Source organism: Solea senegalensis, linkage group LG9, assembly GCF_019176455.1.
Source record: "Solea senegalensis isolate Sse05_10M linkage group LG9, IFAPA_SoseM_1, whole genome shotgun sequence".
In the NCBI taxonomy this organism is placed as follows: domain Eukaryota; kingdom Metazoa; phylum Chordata; class Actinopteri; order Pleuronectiformes; family Soleidae; genus Solea; species Solea senegalensis.
The window spans coordinates 19105384-19126729 of record NC_058029.1 but is presented as its reverse complement, the minus strand read 5'-3'; the positions used below and the strand labels follow the sequence as shown (position 1 = coordinate 19126729).

Below are 21346 nucleotides of genomic sequence, written 5' to 3'. Positions count from 1 at the left end.
GGAACCGTTAATATTACCGTTAATACTCTTTATTGCAAGGAGCGATACTGACCAAATTCACTGTACATTTACCTGGTTTCCTCTACTGCTCATGCTGAAAAGACAGAGAAAGTAAGCCCTACCAATTTAGAGTTATGGGGTGCAGTCACTTTTTGGCAAGTTTTTATTGCAAGGATTGATGTTGACCAAATTCACTGTACATGCACCTGGTTTCCTCTACTTTTAATGCTGAAAAGACAGAGAATGTAACCCCTACCAATCCAGAGTTATAGGGTGCTGGTCACCATGTACTGCTCTGTATCCTTCAAGGTATGAATAAAGCCATTGATTGATATAATTCACAATGTCGTTGTAGACGTGCTGATCTATTTTCAGTCTCTTGGGACCAGTTGCCTGATGGATTATGATCAATTAGCCTAACCTATGGTGTCATTGGTTAATTGCGGGGTGCGCACCCACGTGACTTCAAGGCTTTCTGTATTCCTCTTATCCTCATCTCGTACTATCAATAATGGACAGCTATTTTTTTTGTTTAAAAACATTTCAAATAAGAAACTGATTATTTTATCTACTTCCTATTTAGATTGTATACTGTACATGCTTTCAACTTATTGTTATACATTATAATTATTTCACAAGTGTCTGACATTCGAGGGAAGGGAATCTTACTGCTGGAAAATAATCTGTCTGCCCTTAATGTTTCCCTTGATAACACAATTGTCTCCTATTGTTGGAAGCACTTTGACATTTAGTCTACTAATTTCTCATTATTTGTTATGTAATTACTGTGATGTGGGAAAACTGCATTATTTTCTGCATTTATGTCCTAATCGTCATAAAATCATTGAAACTGAGGTATTGAAATATAACTTTATATATAGATCAAAGTGGTGTAAAATCACATTGCAACAACATCTACCCTCATCAATTGTTGACAACTAGCCTACATTATGGAAACATCAGGTTACTTTTTTTATCTGCGTAGTCATTTTCTGTAGCCTCTTCACTTGGGCTACAGGAAATTTCTATTGCACAGTAAAAAAACACATTTCTCTCGGTGCCGCGCCTGCCAGCTGACCCGTATATTACATCTACGAGTAAACCTACGCTCACTTCCTCTGAACTGATGCGCGTTCCCGTCGGGGGCAGTCGTTTTTCGGCAAGCAGTCTCTTTTCGGCACAACACCGGCACAGTGAATGATTGACGTGGACTTCTCACCAATAGTAAACGTAGCCGATATCTCTAGCCCCGCCTACTTCAACGTACTGCTCCAATCATAGTGCTGTGCTTAGAGGCGGTGGGCGGGGCGTTCACATAGACGACAAAAGGTAACAGGTTGCAGAGGCTGAAGGATGAACTTCTTGCCGAGATCATTTTCGTGGGAGCTTAAGTTGCCTGTCTCTCTTTTCTTTGCGGACTTCGGTGGATGCGTAAAAACACTTAAGTTATAAGCGAAGTAGCGGAGACGGAAGTGTCAAAGAGGAGCGGAGGATTCACTTGAGAGACAGAGGTAACTTTTCGTGTGCTTTAGTACACAGACAGACACGGAGTGACAGATAGTTTGTGATTATCTCTGTGAAGAATGTTCATTGTGTGCTGTGGCGCTAGTGTTGTGTCTGTGGTGATTCCGCTCTGTTTTGTGTCCCTGCGTGTCTTTAATTCACGTTTATCTCTGTAGTTTGTAGCTAACGTTAGTTTCGTGGATGAGAGGGACAGTGTGTGTGTGTGTGTGTGTGTGTCCTGCTAATGCTACTGCAGGACTCTTGGTTTGCCCGTTATGTGATATATGAGATATCAACAAGTGCTACAAGTCAAATCTGTCTCTACACTAGCGAAAAACATGCTAAACAAGTTAGTGTTATTACAGTTTGTTGTATATTTTCATTAGCAGGGACTGTGCTGTGTGCTATCAGGGGAATATGTCAGTGGAAAACCTGTGCACTGAAAAACAATGTGAGTTTTATTCAAAAATAACTACATCGTTGACTTTGTACTTGGGCAACACAAACATATTAACAATAATATTAGTTTTACATATTATATAGTGCATTTTCAAATGTTTTCCCGGAAGTAGATAGTTATTTGAATCAGATGGGAGGTGAGACAAGTGTGTAGGTTATAGTTATGGAGTGGGTAATAATTAATTTCGAGAGTTCATGGATTGAGTCACAAACCTTTAAATAATAATAGCAGTGAACCTGCAAAACCAGCAGCATGGTTTCATGTTTCAAGAAGAATATATAGCAGCTATTCTTAGTGATGAGGGATGGCCCATATACACATACACTGTCATGACTGATACCAGTACTGATATCACAGGTGCAAGTTTTGACCGATACAGATATGAGTTCTTTCAACTTTATTACACTTGATTGCTTTTTTCTTCCTTTATTTTGAATAAGTCATAATAGCTCACACAGTTGCTGCATCCCTCACATCATACACCATACACGTACATCTCTTTACAATCCATGCTTAATTCATTCTCAATTCCATTGATTTTGATCGGACTGATACAGATACTGAATTAGAATTAGTTATTTTGTGCACACACACACAAATCGATTAGTGATAGTACATTTGACCTCTGCATTTAACCCATCCTTTTTAAACACCAGTAGTGAACTTTTCCTCTTGGCTATGAGCTGCCTGTAATTTTATTCTGAGCTGTCTATAATTCTATTGTATTGCTCATCCCTATTAAGTGTATCATTATTAAAGTCTGATGAAAAACATTTAACTGTGCAGGTGTTATACTAGATTTTAACATCTCTCTCCCTCTCTCTCTCTCTCTCTCTCATTCACACACACACACATACAGGGGTTTGTGCAACTACTCTTGTCAGGACAATGCATTGACGTCCTGTCATTTCAACGACCTTTACGAAAGCCTTATTCATAACCTCAGCTATAAACAGTTAATGCCTAACCCTAACTTTAACCTAACCACAAGTCACATTACTTTTAAACTCAACCTGAGCCTGAGAAATGAAGTTCTGCCTCATTAGGACCAGGCTTTTGGCTTCATGAGGACTACTGGTCCTGACAAGGTCGCTGTTAATACAAGGAAAGGTCATTATGTGGTAACAAAAACACATGTACACACACACACACACACACACAGCCTGTGTACGTGAGAAGGACCGAGAGAGACAAGTGTGTGGAATGTGAGCAAAGGTAGTGAAGTGTTTATGTGCTAATACGGAGTCATTTGTGTCCTGTTTGGTAACACTGAAGTCTCACTCTTCGCTGTGGTGCCAGTGAACTTTGAAAAATTTGAAAAGAGGAATACAAGGATGTTTGTTTGAGTATGAAAGGAGAGCAGTGGCGAGTGAGATTGACTGCTGCAGACAGAGAGGATGAGGGCCTGGTTTAAAGGCAAGAATGTAATGGAGAGGGAGAATACCCTCAGGACTGAGTGGCTTTTTTATAAAACAGAGAGGCATTCAGCTACTGTTCCCGTTGCTTACACTGTGACTTATCTACTTTCCCAGCTCAAACCTGTAAAACTTTAATTGCCGGTGGTCTTTTATTGGAACCTGTAAACTAGAAATGAAACAGAAAGTTGATTTTTATTCATCAGTCAACTATGTTTACAAATCAAATTACTTGATTATTACGTGATATTCCAATCTATTATCTCCCAATTCATCGTTTTGTTGATAAATACCAGACAGTTACTGTTATGAAGAATCTTTGCTCAGAAACTAACCAAACAATCGACAAACTATTGCAGCTCTGCCATGGACTGAAGTCAGTCGACAATTTTGTAATTGATGTTTTTGCCTGTAAATTGAACATGGATATGCTTACACCTGGGCAATGTCCTCATTGTATATAAGAAATAAAAAAAGCATTCATTAAATATAGTCCTAGCATGCACAATTCAGCATGGAGGACCGATAAATTAGCATATCCTATAGTCAGGAAATGTACTTTAGTTCTCTTTTACTCATAAGGCATGACACAGTCTTTGCTCCTATCTGTATCTGTTTATCAGTTTCGGTCCAGGCCAGAGGAGGTGGGCTAACATTAACCATGCTGACTGCCTGAGTCAACACAGGCACTTTCACTGCTACACACACACACACACACACTGCTGTTGTTGTGTCCTTTCTCTCCACACCTGCTAATCTTCTGATTAATGTTTCCATCCATTTCATTGTGGATCTTAACCGGGAATAACTCCAATTTAATTTGGTGTGTGAGAATTCAATTTGAGGCTGGGGGTAGAAGCCCCCTCAATGCAACATGAGTGGCCAGATCGAGCATCTGAAAACCCCTCAGTGGAAAAGCTGGTCTGTTGTTAAAGTCTCATCTAGAAAATAAAAAAATAATTATTAGCTTTAGCCCATGCAACTGCTTTTGTATTACTTAATATTTTAGGAGTAAATACTCCTGCAGAAGATGCTTGGACTAAAGAGCATTTAATGTAGTAGTTGCTGATTACGTTTGACATATTTAGTATTTGATAATATTCTGAATTAGTCATGTAGTTTTTCTTTTGAATAAAAGAACTCACTTTTTCATATCTGATACAGTACCAATACTCCTGTCATAACCTTGAGTGTCTACTGATACATTCATGAGTCCAATACAGTCTTTTGTTACACCTATTAAACGACAGAGCTGCTTACATTTGAGCTGATTTGTCTCAGCCCACAATATGACTCAGCTACAAGGCTGTTGCTGATTTATATTTACATTTGTACTGTCTGTGCATAGTGAATCATGGGGAATATAGATGCATGTGTACATTTTTCTGAGATGTATGGTAAGGTATTAGCTTGAGGGAAAGCAGGGGAGCGATGAAACGAGAGGGTCTGTGCTGAAGCAAACTTGTTGTAATCAAAGACAGCGTAAGTATTGTGAACAAAAGAGGGCAGGGTTAGTTTTGGCATTCTCAGAATTGCTGCCCTCATTTTCCGCCCCACATCAGCTGGACAAAAGGATGAGTTCCCCCTTTGCTTCTTTCCCTGAGCTGGAACTGTGTTCTTCCTCTGGGACATACAAATATTAAACTGATGATAAATAAATAGGTTTGTACTGAGGATGTTTTCACCTTTAAAATTGGCTTTCTGCTCCACCTTATAGCTCAGATCGACATGGATCAGGTGAGCATTTTACTTTGTTTTGTGCGTTCCTCGTGTGGTGTCTGTCCCAGAGTTGTTAGTGCAAAACATGTTTGCTCGGCCTTGGTGAAGGCAGAGCGCTACAGACTTGATGCTTGACTGCACAAATGTGTTGTGACATGGTGCTTCCTCCCTGGTTCCCAAAGGGTGGGGAGAAATGGACTAACTGCGCACTTGTGATGAACAGGTCTCTCTGCAAACAGTGCTTAGGCACCACAAGGTCACATAAACCTTCAAATGTCAATCATGTCATCACGCATTCGCTGCCAGCCCAAATGTTCACCTTCACCTGTTTCTTGCTCTGAAGTTGTTTATAATTGAAATTTTCCCTGAATGAAAGTTGAATGATATCAGTTAAAAAATGGTCTTACTTCTACTTCTACTTACGTATTGACTTATATTTGGGGAGAAATCAAGATTCATAGCAATTGTGTTGTGACAGCGCATAAACATAAACATATCGGAACCTTCGCTACATTGATATTAAATCTAATACATAAATTAAATATCCTCATTGAAGCATTGCCTAATGTATTTAAGCAAGTACTCACTTTTATACTTAATATTAATCTTATTTGTCCCATTTTCAGAAACACTTGGCTGTTTTATTATTTATGTGTTCTGTATAGAAATATAAGAATGTGATTTAGTTGATGGTTAATTCTGTAGGCAGCCCTGAGTGTGAGGCTTGTTCGGAGGAACAGCTTGACTTTGGATTTTATCACACTGATAAGCGAAGAAAAGCTGGCTGTGTTTTTTTTCTTCCTCACTCTTCCTCTCTCTTCTCACCCTCCCTTTCTGTCTCCCTACCCACTTTCTGTCTCTCACCTTGGAAAGCTGTTGAGAGGAAGTGAAAGGTGCAGAGCTTATGGGTCAGGAGGGAGTGTTGTAATTGTTTTTAAATGGGCCTAATGTACCATACTGCTGTAATGTCATGAGGGATGGGATTGTAGCACAAAGCCTGATAAATGAGTCAATGTAATATCAGGAATGTCCGTTACTTTAAACATTGGGTGCAGTGTGAGACTTTTATTCATCAAGTGTTATCAAAAAAGGGAGTCAAGAAAAACAAAGCAGGAAATTCTGGCCTAGTTGCGATGGTATTTATGCATTTGTATTCCAGCTGTCAACGTTTTGTTGGAGGATTTATGGTATGGTATCTGCTGGGACGTTTTCCAAAACTTGTGAAAGGCTTAGTCAGTCTTTACAAGGGGAGAGTGATACAAGTATGTGGGTGTGTGCTCACAGGTTAATGACTAATGGAGTGCATCGAGGACAAAGTTCACACAAACTAGAACCAGAAACTAAAGTGTCACTGCTTGTAAATCCGAGTTGCTGTATTTGTTCAAATCAAAGCTGTGACTCAGTTTTTCCTTTTCTTTTTATACTTTTGTATTGTAGCAGTGAATCTGTGTGTAGTCTGGATTTGTAAGGCCAATACTGACATTGTTATTGATTTGAGAATTAAACAAAATTAAGTAACAATCCTTGGGCCACACTTTTAGATGAAATAACTGTGAAATGACAGGGAGAAACTGTGCAAATCTGTTTTCTTGATTGACACTGGACTCTCTCCACTCTGATTTATGACTGCTGATATTTACAGAATACATCACTGCGCTATTTACAGTAATAATGAATGGACACCTCTTACATTGGTATTTGTTAGTGAAAAAGGCTCTAAACTACCAGATATCTTATCAATATTGCGTCACCAATCACACCTGCTCCTCAAATTTTTTTAAAATTGTTCCAGGAGTAAATTCTAAAACCAGTTTTCTCTTGGATTGCGTTGATCACTGAGTGCAGCTGACTCATGGAACGATCTACAACACACTCTTACATTTGTTGTCACATCTATATTCTGTTCGTTCAGAGCTGCCATAATTCAAAGGGTTTTTAATGAATTTCTCTTGACACCTGTGTTTGTTTGTGTTCCTATTGCTTTTAATTTGTCTCTCTTATACGCGAGTCAAGGTCACTCCTCACTGATTTCTGTATGTATTAAACTGCTCTGGTCTTTCTATGCTGCAATATCTTGCACTTCACTTTTATGTTGAAGGCACGGGAACACCCACATACTTGTATGTCCGTCCTCAGTCAGACCATTAATACAAAATCCTGTTTGTTTTGAATATTCACATCTTCAATATCATTATATCATATAATGCTGTCACACTTCCCCTGATCTTCCTGTCTGACTGTAATCGTCTCTTTGTCAACAGCATGAGCACACCATCCTCAGGTCGGAAGACCCCAGTGGACCACGGTGTCCAGATCCGCTTCATCAATGACATCTATGAAGCAAGAGGTGGACAGCCCGGGTCCCAGCCGAAGCCCAAGACTCATACCTCATCCAAATATGGCGTGGCGGTGAGGGTGCAGGGTATTGACGGCCAACCATATGTGGTCCTGAAGGACGGACAAAAAGGAGACTCGTATGGAGTTCAGCTCAAGACGTCAGGCTACAGTAGCCTTCCACGGAGGAGAGACAAGGCAGAGTCACAACCACAGGGGGTGGATGTGGGAGGAGGAAGTGGAAGAGGACAAGGAGCGGCACTGCGCCGGGTCCAGTCCCATGGGTCACTGCTGGACAGGGATGGAGAGGGAGGGGCAGGTAATGAAGATTTTCAGCTGTCCAGGCCACCAGGGGATGGGAAGTCTGGGAGTTATGGAAACCTGGATGGAGGATTAGGATTAAGAGGAGAGAGAGAGCAGCCCCGGCATGTCGGTGGTAGAGAGAGGGGCACGGAGAGGAATGCGTGGGGTGGTTCATATCAGACGGGGCTCAACGGGTCAGTGAGAGACAATCACTCCTACCCTGACCGTCCTCAGTCCTCAGGGTTTCAGTCTAATCAGAGACAGACCGGTGTTAACAGACAAGTGAACAGGTTTGACGGTGGCAGCACCGTGGACCAACAGAGATACCATCAACAAGATCACACCGCTGCATCGCCTGCTCTCAGCCCCAACCTCCTCACGTCACCTCCATCCTCAACTCACAGCAGCTTGACGCGCAGCCAGGAAGCTGCCAGCGGTTATCCTGGACACTCTGCTAATCAGTGGTCTTCACCAGGGAGATATGCTCCTGTGGCAGCACCACAGGCCAGTCTGACTGAGGCACAAGTAAGAAGTGAATATTGTTATGGAAATTAAGAATAAATGTGCTTTTGCTTCACCACTGACGCTGATTACAGAGCATGCAAATTTGCAAGAGTAGTTTTCTGATCTATGTCTAAAGGTGACCCCTGACCTTTTGCTGGACCAGGGTCAGAGTGCAGAGATGAGCAGTGAGGAGGAGCAGGTCATGCAGACTGTGTACAACATTCTGAAGCAAGGGTACGGACTTACATTGCATCATTAACCTACTGGAAAAGCATGTTGTTTTTAATAGTTGAAATTCTACAAAATTTGTAATTTCATCTTCTTCTTGTTTTTCTTTTCTTCAGAAATAACGAGAGTGACGCTGTGATCAGGCACAAAGTCACGCTCATCTTTCAGAGGATTCCGAGTAGAAAAGTTAGTCCCTTTCTTGAAAAGTTGTAGTTCTGTGACAGACTTATTGGTCTGACACAGATTCATACATTAAATAAAAGAAATGATATGGGCAAGCTGCTAATAGCATTTCTGTCGCCTCACACATTTTCCCTCAGTCCAATGAGATGCAGAGGGAAGAGTGGACGAGAGAAAAGAGGGTGCTTGAGAGAAAAATCGCTGAACTGCAAACTGCCCTGCAGGAGAAAAAAATGGTGAGTGGAAGAGGAATAAACATGATCTTAGTGTGTATGAGCACGGCTGATATGATATTATATGATTCTTTTTTGAATTAGAATAAAAAAATATTCAGTTTTTTGGTCTAAATTCAGCCAGATAAGTGGAACTGGCAGTAAGTGGAGGATGTTAATATACTCAGATCAACCTGCCACTATTACTTAACTCCAGTTACATGGAGCTCATCCAGTGCCACACTCCTTTTAATGGAAGCACTGACTATCAAGGAAGGAAGTAGTTGTTGGCCTGTTGCAACAGCAGGAGACTAATCTAACCAAGAGGGCTGGGGGTTCCTTGGATTGCGCTTCAGATGAATTGTCTTGATTAATCCTTAAAAGTGCACATACACAATAATCTGACTTCAGTACTGTCTCATTATATGTTGTTTCAAGGAATTTGGGCAGGTTTTAATCCCTAATGGCTCCCAAGCACTTAATCCTGTATGCATATTGATCGCATGGCAAATGCCAGCATGCGTGTACGTTTCCTAAAAGCCCATTGTTTATGCAGCCAGTGCAACCTGCTGTCTCATATTTCACTGCTCTCATTTATTCATCACGTTCGCTTGTGTGCAGGACTCTGAAGTCGCTCTGAAAGCTGAGCTGGAATGCTGTCTGGATGAAAACCTGCAACTCCGGGAGACGCTGGACCGGAAGAAGACGGAATTAAATGAAACACAATCAGAGTGAGCGCACAACAGCACATGCACACTCCAACACGCATACATAAAGTAAAGCATGGTACCACTGTTTTGCAAATCTTTGTGTTCAGGAGTAAGAAGGGGACAACTCCACTTTGTTTTCAAGCCCACAATTGCCACTGTTTCACGAACAAGCAGTTAGTGTGTGTCTTATTCACGAGGCCACGTTCTTATGTCATCGTTATTTGAAAAGAAGAATCACTTGGTGGTTTGTATGCCCTCTTTGTCTCGCAGGCTGACTCAGCTGCGTATGGAAAGGGAGAATGCAGAGGCACGAGTCAGAGGGATGGAGGACCAGCTGGCTGAGCTTCAGGAGGAACTAAGGAGAGATAATGGCAGCAAGACGGTACTGAAATAGTGATATGCAGAGAGAAACACACAAGTTGAATAGTTGAGAAATAAAATAACATGGTGGTCAGCAGCACCATCAGTTACTGTAAGACCCCTTATGTTTGCAGGACCTGATGTCTTGTCAGACACAGCTGATGGACGTCTGCCAGCTGAAAAACAAGCTGGAGGAGACGCTGAGGCAGAGGGAGAGGGAGCTAACGGCTCTCAAAGGAGCACTGAAGGACGAGGTGGCCACACATGACAAAGAGATAGAGGCACTCAGGGAGCAGTACAGTGCCGACATGGAGAAGCTCCGCAGCAGCATGGAACAGGTGTCTCAGGTGTGTGTTTCAGTCAAATTGATTGGTCGAGCCTATTGATTTGATTAAAAGTAGAGGGAGGGCTGTGTCATGACCAGGTCTGCTGAGAAATGCATGCCAATAGCAGAAAATAATCTTCATTTTCTACAGTTTAACCTCCTCCACATGAAGGACACTGAGGAGTGCTGGTGCAAATGCCAGCTGACAGAGTGAAAAGCAGGGTACAACCTGGACAGGTCACCAGTCCAGGACAGGGACACATAGAGACAAACAACCATCTGCTCTCACACTCACACCTATGGTCAATTAAGAGTGTCCAAATTTGCCCTGATCCTCAAATCTAGCTACAGTCCAAAAACCTTTGAAATGTTGGACTGTAGGAGGAAATTAACATAGCTCAAGAAAAACAATTCCCAGTGTTTTTGAGTTCTGTCTGCTTGTTGAGGATGGTGAAAGTCTAATGTTTTTTCTGGCCCACCAATGGTGTGGAGGGATTTCTTGTGGTGCAGTAATGGCACAAAACATTAACATTAGATTAAAAGACATCCTAGCAGTGTGCAGATTCCTCATTTGAAAGGTTTGACCAATCCACTTAAGAAAGTGGAAACCAGTTTCATTCTTTGTATTTTCCTCTTTTTTTTTATTTACAGTATTCTCTCTTTTGGGTTAATCCTTTATCTTCTCTATTAGCCTCTCTTCCAGTTAGTTAGCTTATTATGGCTCCATTAATGTTACCTGCTATATTACCTACCTAGTAAAGCTAGTATTTTGTTATTTGGAGTTGTTTAGAGGTTAACTTTGTTCCTCTGCTCAGTCTTAGTTGAAGCTCTTCTGGCAGCAGTGACATCCTCCCCTTGGACCTGGATTTAGGGATTTGGGGGATTTTCTGCTGTTGTTTTTCCTGAACATTCTGTCCGGTTAGATGATACATAGAGCATTGTTATATGTTTGAGCACTTTTGTCAACTATGATTGTTTTAAACCTGTAATTAAACTTTAAACAATCATTCAAGGTTCTCTCTACAGAACTTTCATTTGGACGTATTATTAAATGTTGGAAAAAGCAGTGTTAACTTTACAGTGGTAGCTTGTTGCTGCCAATTACAGTAACATGTCCTGCACATAGAGCTATAAGAAACATAAATAACATAAATAGTATTTCAAAGAGACATTTGACCTCCTACATCAAGACAATGAGGACAAGTCAATCTCCACTGAGTATACTACTTATGAAATGGTTGGTAAATAATACAATAAGCTCTTAATACACTCTTCTCTGTTCTGTTTTAGTCTCACGCAGGGATTGAAGCGGAGCGGTTACGTGTCAATGCATCGGTTCGCTCTCTCCAGCAGCAGTTGGAGGACTGTAGAGACGAGAGCAGCCACTGGATGGAGCAGTTTCATTCCACCAGGGATGAGCTGAGGACAACTAAACAAGAGTGAGTCACTGAACAGTTTAAACATGTCCTACTGATCACAACATGTATTCATCCTTACATCCGTCTGTGTTTGGGATGTCCAGTGTTTACATGGACACTCATTACATCTTCTCACTGTGTGTCCATCTCTTTTTATTTTACCCGGCCACCGTTTCTTCTTCTTCTTCTTCTGTTGTCAGAGAGCCAGCCAGCAGGCCTGAAACACCGTGAGAGTCACTAATTGAACAGCATTTGTGTTTAGACATGACTAGCTGACTAGGTGTGCTAACAACTGTAGTGTCAAGGCCATCCACACATGAATCACGTTCAAATATGGACCAAGAATACATTAAAGCAGGGGTCCTACTGGCATATGGACCATCTATATTACTGCGGTGAAGCAGAAATGATGCTGATGATCAGCCACAAGCTGATTTTTTTACTTTTGACTGTGAAACAATACAGATTAAAACACAGATTAAGAGTGAGAGGTGTGGGTGGTCTAATTTTGTAAATGTGTAGCAAAAGAAAAAACATACTGTAGACTGTTAATGTCTCTAATGTGCTAACAGGGAATCCTGACTTATTTGCTCATTGATGACATCAAAATTAATTACACTCACTTGATGATGATTCGTCTGTGGCAACTGATCAGTCAATCAAGTAGTACACGAGTGGTACATTTGTCTTATATTCCGTGCTGTGCTCACATGTTCCAGACTCCTGCAAGCTCGCATGGACAAAGAGGAGTTTGAGGAGGAACTGAAGGAGCTCCAGGACAGAATGAGCACCATGAAACAACAGATACCAGACCCTAGCCAATCACAGACTCTCAACAAGGTGCAGTAAACGCGCTCATGTTCATGCAATCACCGTGACGGCGGTGAACAATAAACACATTTCCACCATCAAATTCTTCATGTTTACGCGCAGGAGCTCCAGCAGTCCACCGCTGATCTACAGAAGGCTAAGGCTGAGGTGGAGAAGCACAGGACCGAGTTTGACAAGAAGGTCATGGAGGTCATCGCCATAAAAAAGTCTCACCAGAACCAAGAGGCAGAGATGAAGTATGAGATTGACAGGCTAAAGGGCCAACTGCAGAGGGCCAAAGATGACTGTGCCAGAGCACAGGAGAAAAACAAACGGGTACGTTTTAATCTCACAGAAAACATCCACAAAGTTCTACTTCGATCATTTAATGTGTGGAATCAGGGTCTGTTGATGAGGTAAGGATGGTCAGTTTGCTTATTTTTGTACATTAAATGTCAGATTATCAACAACACACACTCTGACTGGTTAGATGTGTACTTCTGCCAAAAGTGAAACTTTTCCTCAGTCCAAAAAGAATCACAGTTGCTGCAATGAAACAAAGTGAAATGCTGTCAAGTATAATTATTTAAAAAACAATTAATTATTCGCCATTGTACTTATAGCTCCCAGACCCAGCCACTATCACAGAGCTGGAGCAGAAGCTTGACGTGGCACTTACTGAAGCTACCCAGCTCAAAGAGAAACTCTCACTGGCTGAAGACGACCTGGAGTCCAGTAAAACAAATCTAAGCAGGGCTCAGCTGGACCTTAACTTGCTTCAAGATTCCCAGCAGGAACAGAAAGAGGTCAACACACGTCTCAAAGAGAAACTCTCGCGAATAGAGGTAACATTGCATCTTCTCACACAGCACTCCTTCGGCCCAGACTGTTTGGTATCTTGGAGATTATTGAAGTATAACTGAAAATCTTCCACGGTATCTTCAGGCTCAGCTGCAGACCAACGCTACCGAGAGCTCAGAGGCGGAGCTCGCCCTGCACTCTGAGGTAAGAGGCCTGAGATCTGAGCTGGATGAGGCCAAGAGAAAAGCATCCAGACTGAGCCAAGAGCACCGTGAACTCACTCTGCGTCTGGAGGATGAAGCGAAAGAAAAGGAATTGCTCCGGCAAACCATTAGCCAACTGGAAGAGACCAAACAACAACAAGAGAGATCTCTAGACAAACTCAACAAAGAGGTAAGAAGGAGAAACCCATCATAGATGTTTGGAAATGACAAAAGCTTCATCCTTGTTTTTGCTTTTTGTCCCCTCTTCCTCCGTGTCAGTATGACACTATGTCCATGTCCTCAAGAGAGGAGACACAGGTTCTTCGGGTTCAGCTGGAGGAGCAGAGAGAGAAAGCACGCAAGGAAATGCAGGAGGTGCAGCGCCATGAAGATGACGCTCAGTCTGAGCTTGAAAGAAGTCGCACAAGTTTAAGAAGACTTGAGGAAGAAGTGGGTGTTTGTGTTATTTTAAGTGTCTTTATGCATGTTTACTGTCCTGTTTGGACCGGGTATATGTTTTTTGTCCAGTTTTTATTGTGCATGCTTGACTGAGTTCATGCAAAATGCAATTTTTTTACAAGATATCAAGACAGAAGAAGGAGATCCTGCTTGTGTGTGAAGAGAGAGACAACCATCAGCTGGATAAAGAGCTTCTTAGCAACAGACTGCGCCACCTGGAGGGAGAGTTGGAGAACAGCAAAAACATCTTCAATGAGAAAGCACGGGAGATTCGCCTTCTAGAGGTTAGATATGAGCATCTCTTCCCCTCCTGGTTTGGGAGAATGAAGCAGCTCGGACAGATGACCATAATGTCATGGTTTCCTGTGTCTTATATGTTTTTAATAGACTTTCGTTCTTTATCCTTCCTGCACCTCACTTTCTTTTCAAAATAAAACAGTGTTCTCAAGGCTCTCTCTTCTGAATTTAGACCAGACAGTCTCCTAATGAAGGTGATGTCATCTCATATCTGTCAGGACAAGCTGAAGCGCATGGAGTTGGAGCTGGAAGAGGAGAAAAACAGTGTGGAAATGCTGACCGATCGGGTGACCAGGAGCAGAGACCAGATTGATCAGCTCCGCTCTGAGCTCATGCAGGAGAGGTCCTCCAAACAGGACCTGGAGCTGGACAAGAACACCCTGGAGAGACACGTCTGTGCACATCTTTTCACATTCTTCACTTGTATACTAAAATATACAATCAAGGTGAAATTACAACTCAAACCCTCTCCCCTGACTGTTTTTTTTTTTATGTGTCAACAGCTGAAGGAGCTGAAGAGTCGTGTGGTTGACATGGAGGGTCAGTCTCGCTCCTCAGCAGGAATCTCCCAGCTGGAGAGCAAGATCCAGGAGCTTGAAGAAAGCGTACGCAGTGAGGAAAGGTGCAGTGCAGACAGAAAACGTCTTCTATACTATTTGATCTTCATCCTTCATCGATCCTGAACTCTCAGCCCGGGGATGTGACGCTTGCTGAATAAGTGACGTTTTGAAAACACACTTTTTACAAAAGCCTTTCATTAAGTTGTTGCACACAGTCTTTACTGTTATTATTTCTATATTATTTGGTGGATGAATGTAGTTATCATTGAGTGAATACTATTTTATTGCACTTTGATTGTGAACCGTGTGTGTTTTTCATTTATTGACTGTGTGTTAGTAATTTCAGAATAGTTTATGAATATGATCAAGTTTTGTTTGAGTGATTTGAGTTTGGGATTATAATTATACAAGATAGGGTTTACTTGAGTGAACATGCTCTTTTCTTAAAATATTCTGCGTCATATTAATATAGCTGTGTGTGTGTCGACAAAACCAGGCGTAACATGGCAGACTTCACCCCATTCACGAAAATATGGTCATATTGGCAAGTGTGGAAACACAAACAGAGTGAAGTAATAAATACATGGGAGCAATGAGGGGGCAAATGTTTGTCTGAGATTCAGTGATTCATTTAATCATTAAAATGCTCATATGTCTGGTGTTCTGTTCAAAGGGAGAAAAACTCAATCTTGTCAACTCAGCGTCGTCTGGAGAGGAAACTTAAAGACCTCAATATGACACTGGATGAGGAGAGAGAAGCACACACTGAGCAGAAAGACCAGGTGCACATGTCAGAAATTGTATATCATTTAAAAAAAAAAAAAAAATGTAATAACACATCAACTCAAACTCCACTTTGGTCTTGCTCTGTGTTGTAGTTTGCTCTGAGAGTGAAGGCTCTAAAGAGGCAGGTGGATGAAGGAGAGACAGAGTTGGAAAGGATCGATGGTCTGAGAAGAAAAGCTCAGAGAGACATGGAGGAACAGATGGAGATTAAAGAGGCCTTGCAGAGCCGAGTCACAGCTCTGGAGGCTGAGCTCAAGTAAGCATTTCTCTTTTTTTATTGTCTCAGTGTTTCTGTTCCTCATCCAACGTGTTACTCACTCTGAGCTCTTAGTGACGATCGTTTCCGGACAATCGCAGTGATCACAGCTGCGTGTTCCAAATGATTAAACGACGTGTGAATACTTGTGAACTCGGGATTCTTCAGCTGTTACACACATTTACAGTCACCTGGTGGTAATTTCCTAAGTCTCACGAAGGTGCAACATTTCACAATGGGATGTGTGTAAAACGTCAGCATCTTTTCAGCCTGGTGTGAAAAGGTATTTCATTAAACCACCAACCACTGGGGAAATTTGCAGATATTTCCAGACATGCTTCCACTAGGAGGAAACTGCACTTTGTTCCCGTGTGTTACCAGCAGGGGGAGCACTGGCCGTGTCAAAAGAATAACTCTGTGTTTCAGTAAATCGCTGTTCAATCATTTTGTGATAACGATGTGTCGCAGGAGGAAGAGTCAAGCAAAAATGCGCCCGGCTTTGGACTCGTCGGCTCTCAGCTCAGATGACGATGACAGCATTTATGACCCGTCCTCCATCACCTCCATTCTCACTGAGAGCAACCTCCAGACCAGCTCCTGTTAGAGCGGCACTTTGGAGACAGGTACGAGGGAAGAAAATAGCACTGCAACAAAACATAATGGTATTGTGGTATGGTAGTGTAGTTTAGGAATTTAGGATTTAAGCTTAAAGGCACAACGGTGAGCACTACGTGTTAATTAGCCATATTGTAGAGTTAAGGAGGGTAAAAGGATTTTCCCCACCCACGTGAATAGAAGGAAACAAAACATCCTCTTCATTTCAGGGACTTCACTTCAGACAACAATGCACTCTGATTTTCTCCTTGGTATAGTGGGAAAGAATGTGATTCATGAACATGGTAAACTGCCAATACATCCCGCACCGTTTGAGAGATTTTTGCATCAAGCACTTATGGTACGATGTTAGGATTTTTGTTTTATTTCAAGAAAATAAAGTAGTACCTGCTCCTGAGTTTTTATATGTATTTATACACATATAAATCAAAAGATTATGATATCTCCTTTCAATTTAGTCTTGCATACAAATCATGTTTCATGTCCACAAAGGAGACGTCTGTCCCCATTTCATGTTTTTGTTTTTGTTTTTTTTACAAATTTACACAAACACAAGAATCAACATTTACATCCGCTGAACACTAGAAAACGTCTGTTAATCATTTAACTGTGTGGAAATGAAACGTTAAGACACTGACTGACTGACTGATGAATAATGTTCTCATTGTTTCCTCATGAAAACTGTTTACATGCCGGACATGTTTAGATCCTGTGCCGTTCACACATCACAGGTGGAACTACAGATAAACAAGGACTGAATGGTTAACTCTGAGATCGCTATGATGGACAACAGGGATTTAAAAAACAATTCCTATTGTAAGGCACAAATAACTTTCATAACCAGATCTAATGGTTGAGTACTGTACATTATTCTTGGATTTTGTTTAGGGAAATCAAAAAGTATATATATGTTCTATAGTTTTCGAGCTTCTGGTGATTATTTGTCTGGCCTTTTTCTACTTTTCTTTTTTTCTTTGCTCACTCAAACACGATTGTATAATATGGTGTGACACTAATACACAGTAGCGTCTTAAATGTATTTTCTTAGACAGAGATGCACATTATTTTTCCAAATGAGTAATAAAATATCAAACATGTAAAGACTGTATCTGTAGCAGTTTGCAGACCTTTTTACAAATATCTTTGTAAACCTTTCTAAAAATAATTCACAAACCGGCTGAAGCTACAGAATTCCTATGCATTCATTATATGAAGTCAAACATATGTAATGTTATCTCATTATACTGCCTTAAAATGACTACAAACTGTTTTTTTTTTGTTGTTTTGTAAGATTTTGTAGAATGAAGTCATAAACTGAATAATCAGTTATAATTCATTACATTGCGCTGTAATGTTTCTATCTTTCCAGTGAAGCTGGAAAATGGTACTGTAATTGTTCACTGGAAAGTTTTCATACTGTAATTGTACTTTATTGCGAAGTAGATCCTTTTTTTTCTCTATCGTGCATAAAACGACATGCAAATAAAACTCTCATGTCAAACTGATCTTATTCTTGCGAATTTCCCTTGAACAGATGGAGTTGGGTATAACCGGTTTTCAGCTCAACAGGATTAATCTGTGTTAAGTAGTTCAGGTGACTTCCCTGGAAAAGGTAACATGTGTCTTAATACAACGGTATAATGTGTTTGCTGGTGATCGCTCACTCGGATCAAAAGCCCAAAAAGAAAATAAAGGTTTTACTTAATCATCATGTTCCTCCATTCCAGAGTTTTTAAATGGCACTCGTGTCTGTTGTGACCACTGTGCTACAAAGCAGTTGCGTCATGTTTGTGTTTTGGCCACAGGACTTTTGTTGCAGTGGAATTTGAGGTAATGTTTGTTATGCAACGCTGACTTCTTTTTAAGTATGAAACCGAATAAGGTCTGGAGAACCACCGACAGTTAAGCGCGTAATGGTTATCGTCACTGCGTCGTCAAGTTTAATGACAGGGACTGAGTGTTTCCTGCACCCAGCCTTCATCTGTGTTGCCACTTCCATCGACTTTGGAAATTAGTGGCATGTCCTTTTTGGCAACTTGAAACGTAAATATAATTTGTGGTTTTTGCCATTTCACATTAAGAAATGTGCCAGTTTGTACTTAAGTTGTGCACAATTTGTTAAGAGATGGCACCAGAAAACTAGATCTCTGACACGTGTAGGGAATCTAACCCCTCCCAGAGGAACAGACAAACACCATAACCAGCTATACTGTATACTGTATATAATACCTATTGCGTTTTGTCTACATCAGCTGTTCCCGCTGAGAAACTGGGCGTGTTTTAACATGTCAGCTAAACCTTTTATGTCTTGACGTAGACGATTAATTTTAATTTTGTCATCACTACTTTGAGACTCATCACGCCTTCCTCATGTGTTGATAGAAGAGGATAAAGCCTCCATTTATGGACACGTTCAGGTGACTATTGTTAGACTGATTAGACAGGCCGCTGTACTACAACTCACAAACAGGAAGTAGAACTCATTACAAGTAATATAATGTTGATGGCAATGCACAGTGACAGCATTCCTATCTCTGGACTTTCTCATGAGGTCTTCACAAACCTCTCGGGTTAAAAGTTCAGTCCTTTTTTACAAGAAAGAAGTCAGAACATTTTCATACTGAACCACACCTTTTAGTGGAGTTAAAAATGTTTGTCGAATGTCTCCGTGAGTGATTAGGCTTATGTTGCAGGCTGGTGAGGCCGTACAGTCGCTACAGTGGGGAGTGATGGATTATGGGCAGCTGCCTGGAGCACCACGGGGTGAGGCAAGTCAAGAATGTCAGCTGAGATGTGTGTGAACGACGGCTTCACGGAAGTACAAAATGTGTGAATTCATACCTGATATCAGAAAACGTGAGCCGCTGTTGATCCTGCTCATGTGTTAAACTTGGGTTAATATGTTTTTTTTTACAATAGTCGGATTGAGTCCATGTCTTGCACCGTACCAGAACATTTTTATGACTTGAGGCATTCGTTTTTCCATCATGCAGTCGGCACCCTGTAGGGACACGTCCAAACTCACATCCTACTTGGCGTTCATAACCAGACTGGTTGACTGCACCACACTTACACACGTGTGTGTGTCTCTCAGAAGACTGTCCAGGTCTCTTGCTGATTTGGACAATGACCTCCCCCAGTGCTATTGTGTGATTGATCTATGAAAGACCTGGAAAGTCCTTTCGCACGTAGTTGTCGGGAACTGAACTTCAGAAACGTTGTACTTTTGTTGGCACAAAGTCGCACCTTCAGTGTTTGCTGTGGCGTCCATGATACTGCGCGTCCCATCCACTGTAACCAAACCTGTAAGCGACAACATGGAGGGCACACTACCTGTTTTGCTAGACTGTAAGTTATGTGGAGACATACTTTCCATGGGTGGAAGAGGACTTCCATATAATTCCAGTTTTCCCAGTAGAACTTTAAACCTGAGAGCTGACGGGCTAATCACTGGGTGTGTTCTGTTTTGAAATCATGCCGTGTTTGCTATTGCAGCATTGTTGCTGTTGTTCACAAAGTATGCAGCGTAACCGCAGGCGTGAAAATATTTCCATGTGTTTCCAGGTGTTTACAGGCATGTGGGAAGACGAACGTTAACATGTATGATGACTAATGTGTTTCTGGGTAGTTTAAGTGCATTAATTTGGACAAAACAAAAGGAGTGGAGCAAAGACTGTCTTCATTTCAACACGTCAGTGCTATAAATATCCACATTTCTGTCGGGCTGGAATTTAGAAATACTCAGCTCAGTGTACCAAAAGTCTTAAGTTTAACTTAAATTATGAAATTCTTACATAGACATCGACAAAAGCCCCTTAAATCAAATCTTTAAATTATGGTTGGTAAGAAAAATAACAAGCTTTTAAAATGTAATTTAATCAACTCGATTCACGTGGAGAAGAACTGTTCTGTGACTTTTCCACTTTTCAGTCCCGACAGGGCACGGCACGGCTCTACTCAACACGGTTTGCTTCATTTTCCATTACTGTCGTGCCTATATGTGTCCACGTCACATATCGTATCGGCTCAGCTCGCTCGGAACCTCTTCAGAGTAGGTACTAAAAGAAAAAGCATCGGGTACCAAGCAAAAAATAAAAGTGCCGAGTCGAGCTGTGGTGGAACTGTGTCGTGAAAAAACAGAGCAAATCCCAACACAAGGCCCTGAACTGTGAGTAAGACGAGGTTGGTAATTAGGGAGGAAGGACAAATGACAAACTAGATTATGTGACTAAAATTAGTGCAAAGTGTCATCATTGTTTTCCAGAAAGAATGGTCATGTTACTAGCACAGAGGTGATTCTTTGTCACATTACTGCACTCATCATCACCTTCAGCTTATTCCTTCCACATGACCAACACATGACCTTTGCCTGCTTTTTTTAAACTTTTTATTGGACAGTTTTACTGACTTTAACTGACTGATAACAACAAAATAGTATTTTTAATAGGTTGCGTGGTGTTTGTTAAGATCCTTGCGCAAGTGATTGTGTTGTTTTGTCTACGACACAACGGCTGACCTGCGATGAAACAAGGAAATCAATAAGACCTTTTAATTTTCTTTGGCCCTAAGAGGGTTATAATTCATTCAAGTTAAAGGAATAGTTCAGGTGTTTTCAGGTGTAGTAGTATGACGTCACCACTAACTCTACTGCACCAAAGTCCATGGAGGAAATCAATACCTGCTGCTGCTGCTGCTGCTGCTGCTGCTGCTGCCTTGTTTGGTAAGTTTGTGAATGAAGTTTATTATGTGAGGATTTACTGGGCTAAATTCAATTTTTCCTTCTATCCCTGCTGGCAGCCATGTTAGCAGTTAGCAGCATGTGTCAATGCCACTTTCAACCATTGTCCACAAACCCCAGAAGAGTCACTTCTAACACTATTTACACACA

General features: G+C 41.3%; 1 protein-coding gene across 3 annotated transcripts; it reads left to right on the top strand.

Moving 5' to 3' along the window:
- The first annotated feature begins 1333 nt into the window (after positions 1-1333).
- LOC122774485 (cingulin) lies at positions 1334-17963 on the top strand. Of its 3 annotated transcripts, none has more exons than XM_044033824.1 (21): positions 1334-1511; positions 7359-8259; positions 8402-8472; positions 8583-8652; positions 8787-8882; positions 9480-9589; positions 9839-9950; positions 10063-10275; positions 11544-11692; positions 11872-11898; positions 12391-12511; positions 12605-12817; positions 13105-13326; positions 13427-13675; positions 13765-13935; positions 14067-14228; positions 14460-14633; positions 14745-14863; positions 15475-15583; positions 15680-15843; positions 16312-17963. In XM_044033824.1, exons 2-21 carry the CDS (start codon positions 7360-7362, stop codon positions 16445-16447), a joined length of 3588 nt encoding a protein of 1195 aa, XP_043889759.1. In that variant the 5' UTR covers positions 1334-1511; position 7359; the 3' UTR covers positions 16448-17963. The 3 variants fall into 3 exon arrangements, with proteins under 3 accessions (XP_043889759.1, XP_043889757.1, XP_043889758.1); XM_044033822.1 differs by having other exon boundaries at positions 8375-8472; XM_044033823.1 differs by lacking the exon at positions 11872-11898 and having other exon boundaries at positions 8375-8472.
- Positions 17964-21346: the final 3383 nt, after the last annotated feature.

Excerpts from the sequence above, each read along its gene's own strand:
- LOC122774485 (XM_044033822.1), top strand. The coding sequence starts at position 7,360 with ATGAGCACACCATCCTCAGGTCGGAAGACCCCAGTGGACCACGGTGTC. Across the intron at positions 8,260-8,374 it reads CCAGTCTGACTGAGGCACAA|GTGACCCCTGACCTTTTGCT; the intron begins GTAAGAAGTGAA and ends CTATGTCTAAAG. Across the intron at positions 8,653-8,786 it reads AGAGGATTCCGAGTAGAAAA|TCCAATGAGATGCAGAGGGA; the intron begins GTTAGTCCCTTT and ends ATTTTCCCTCAG.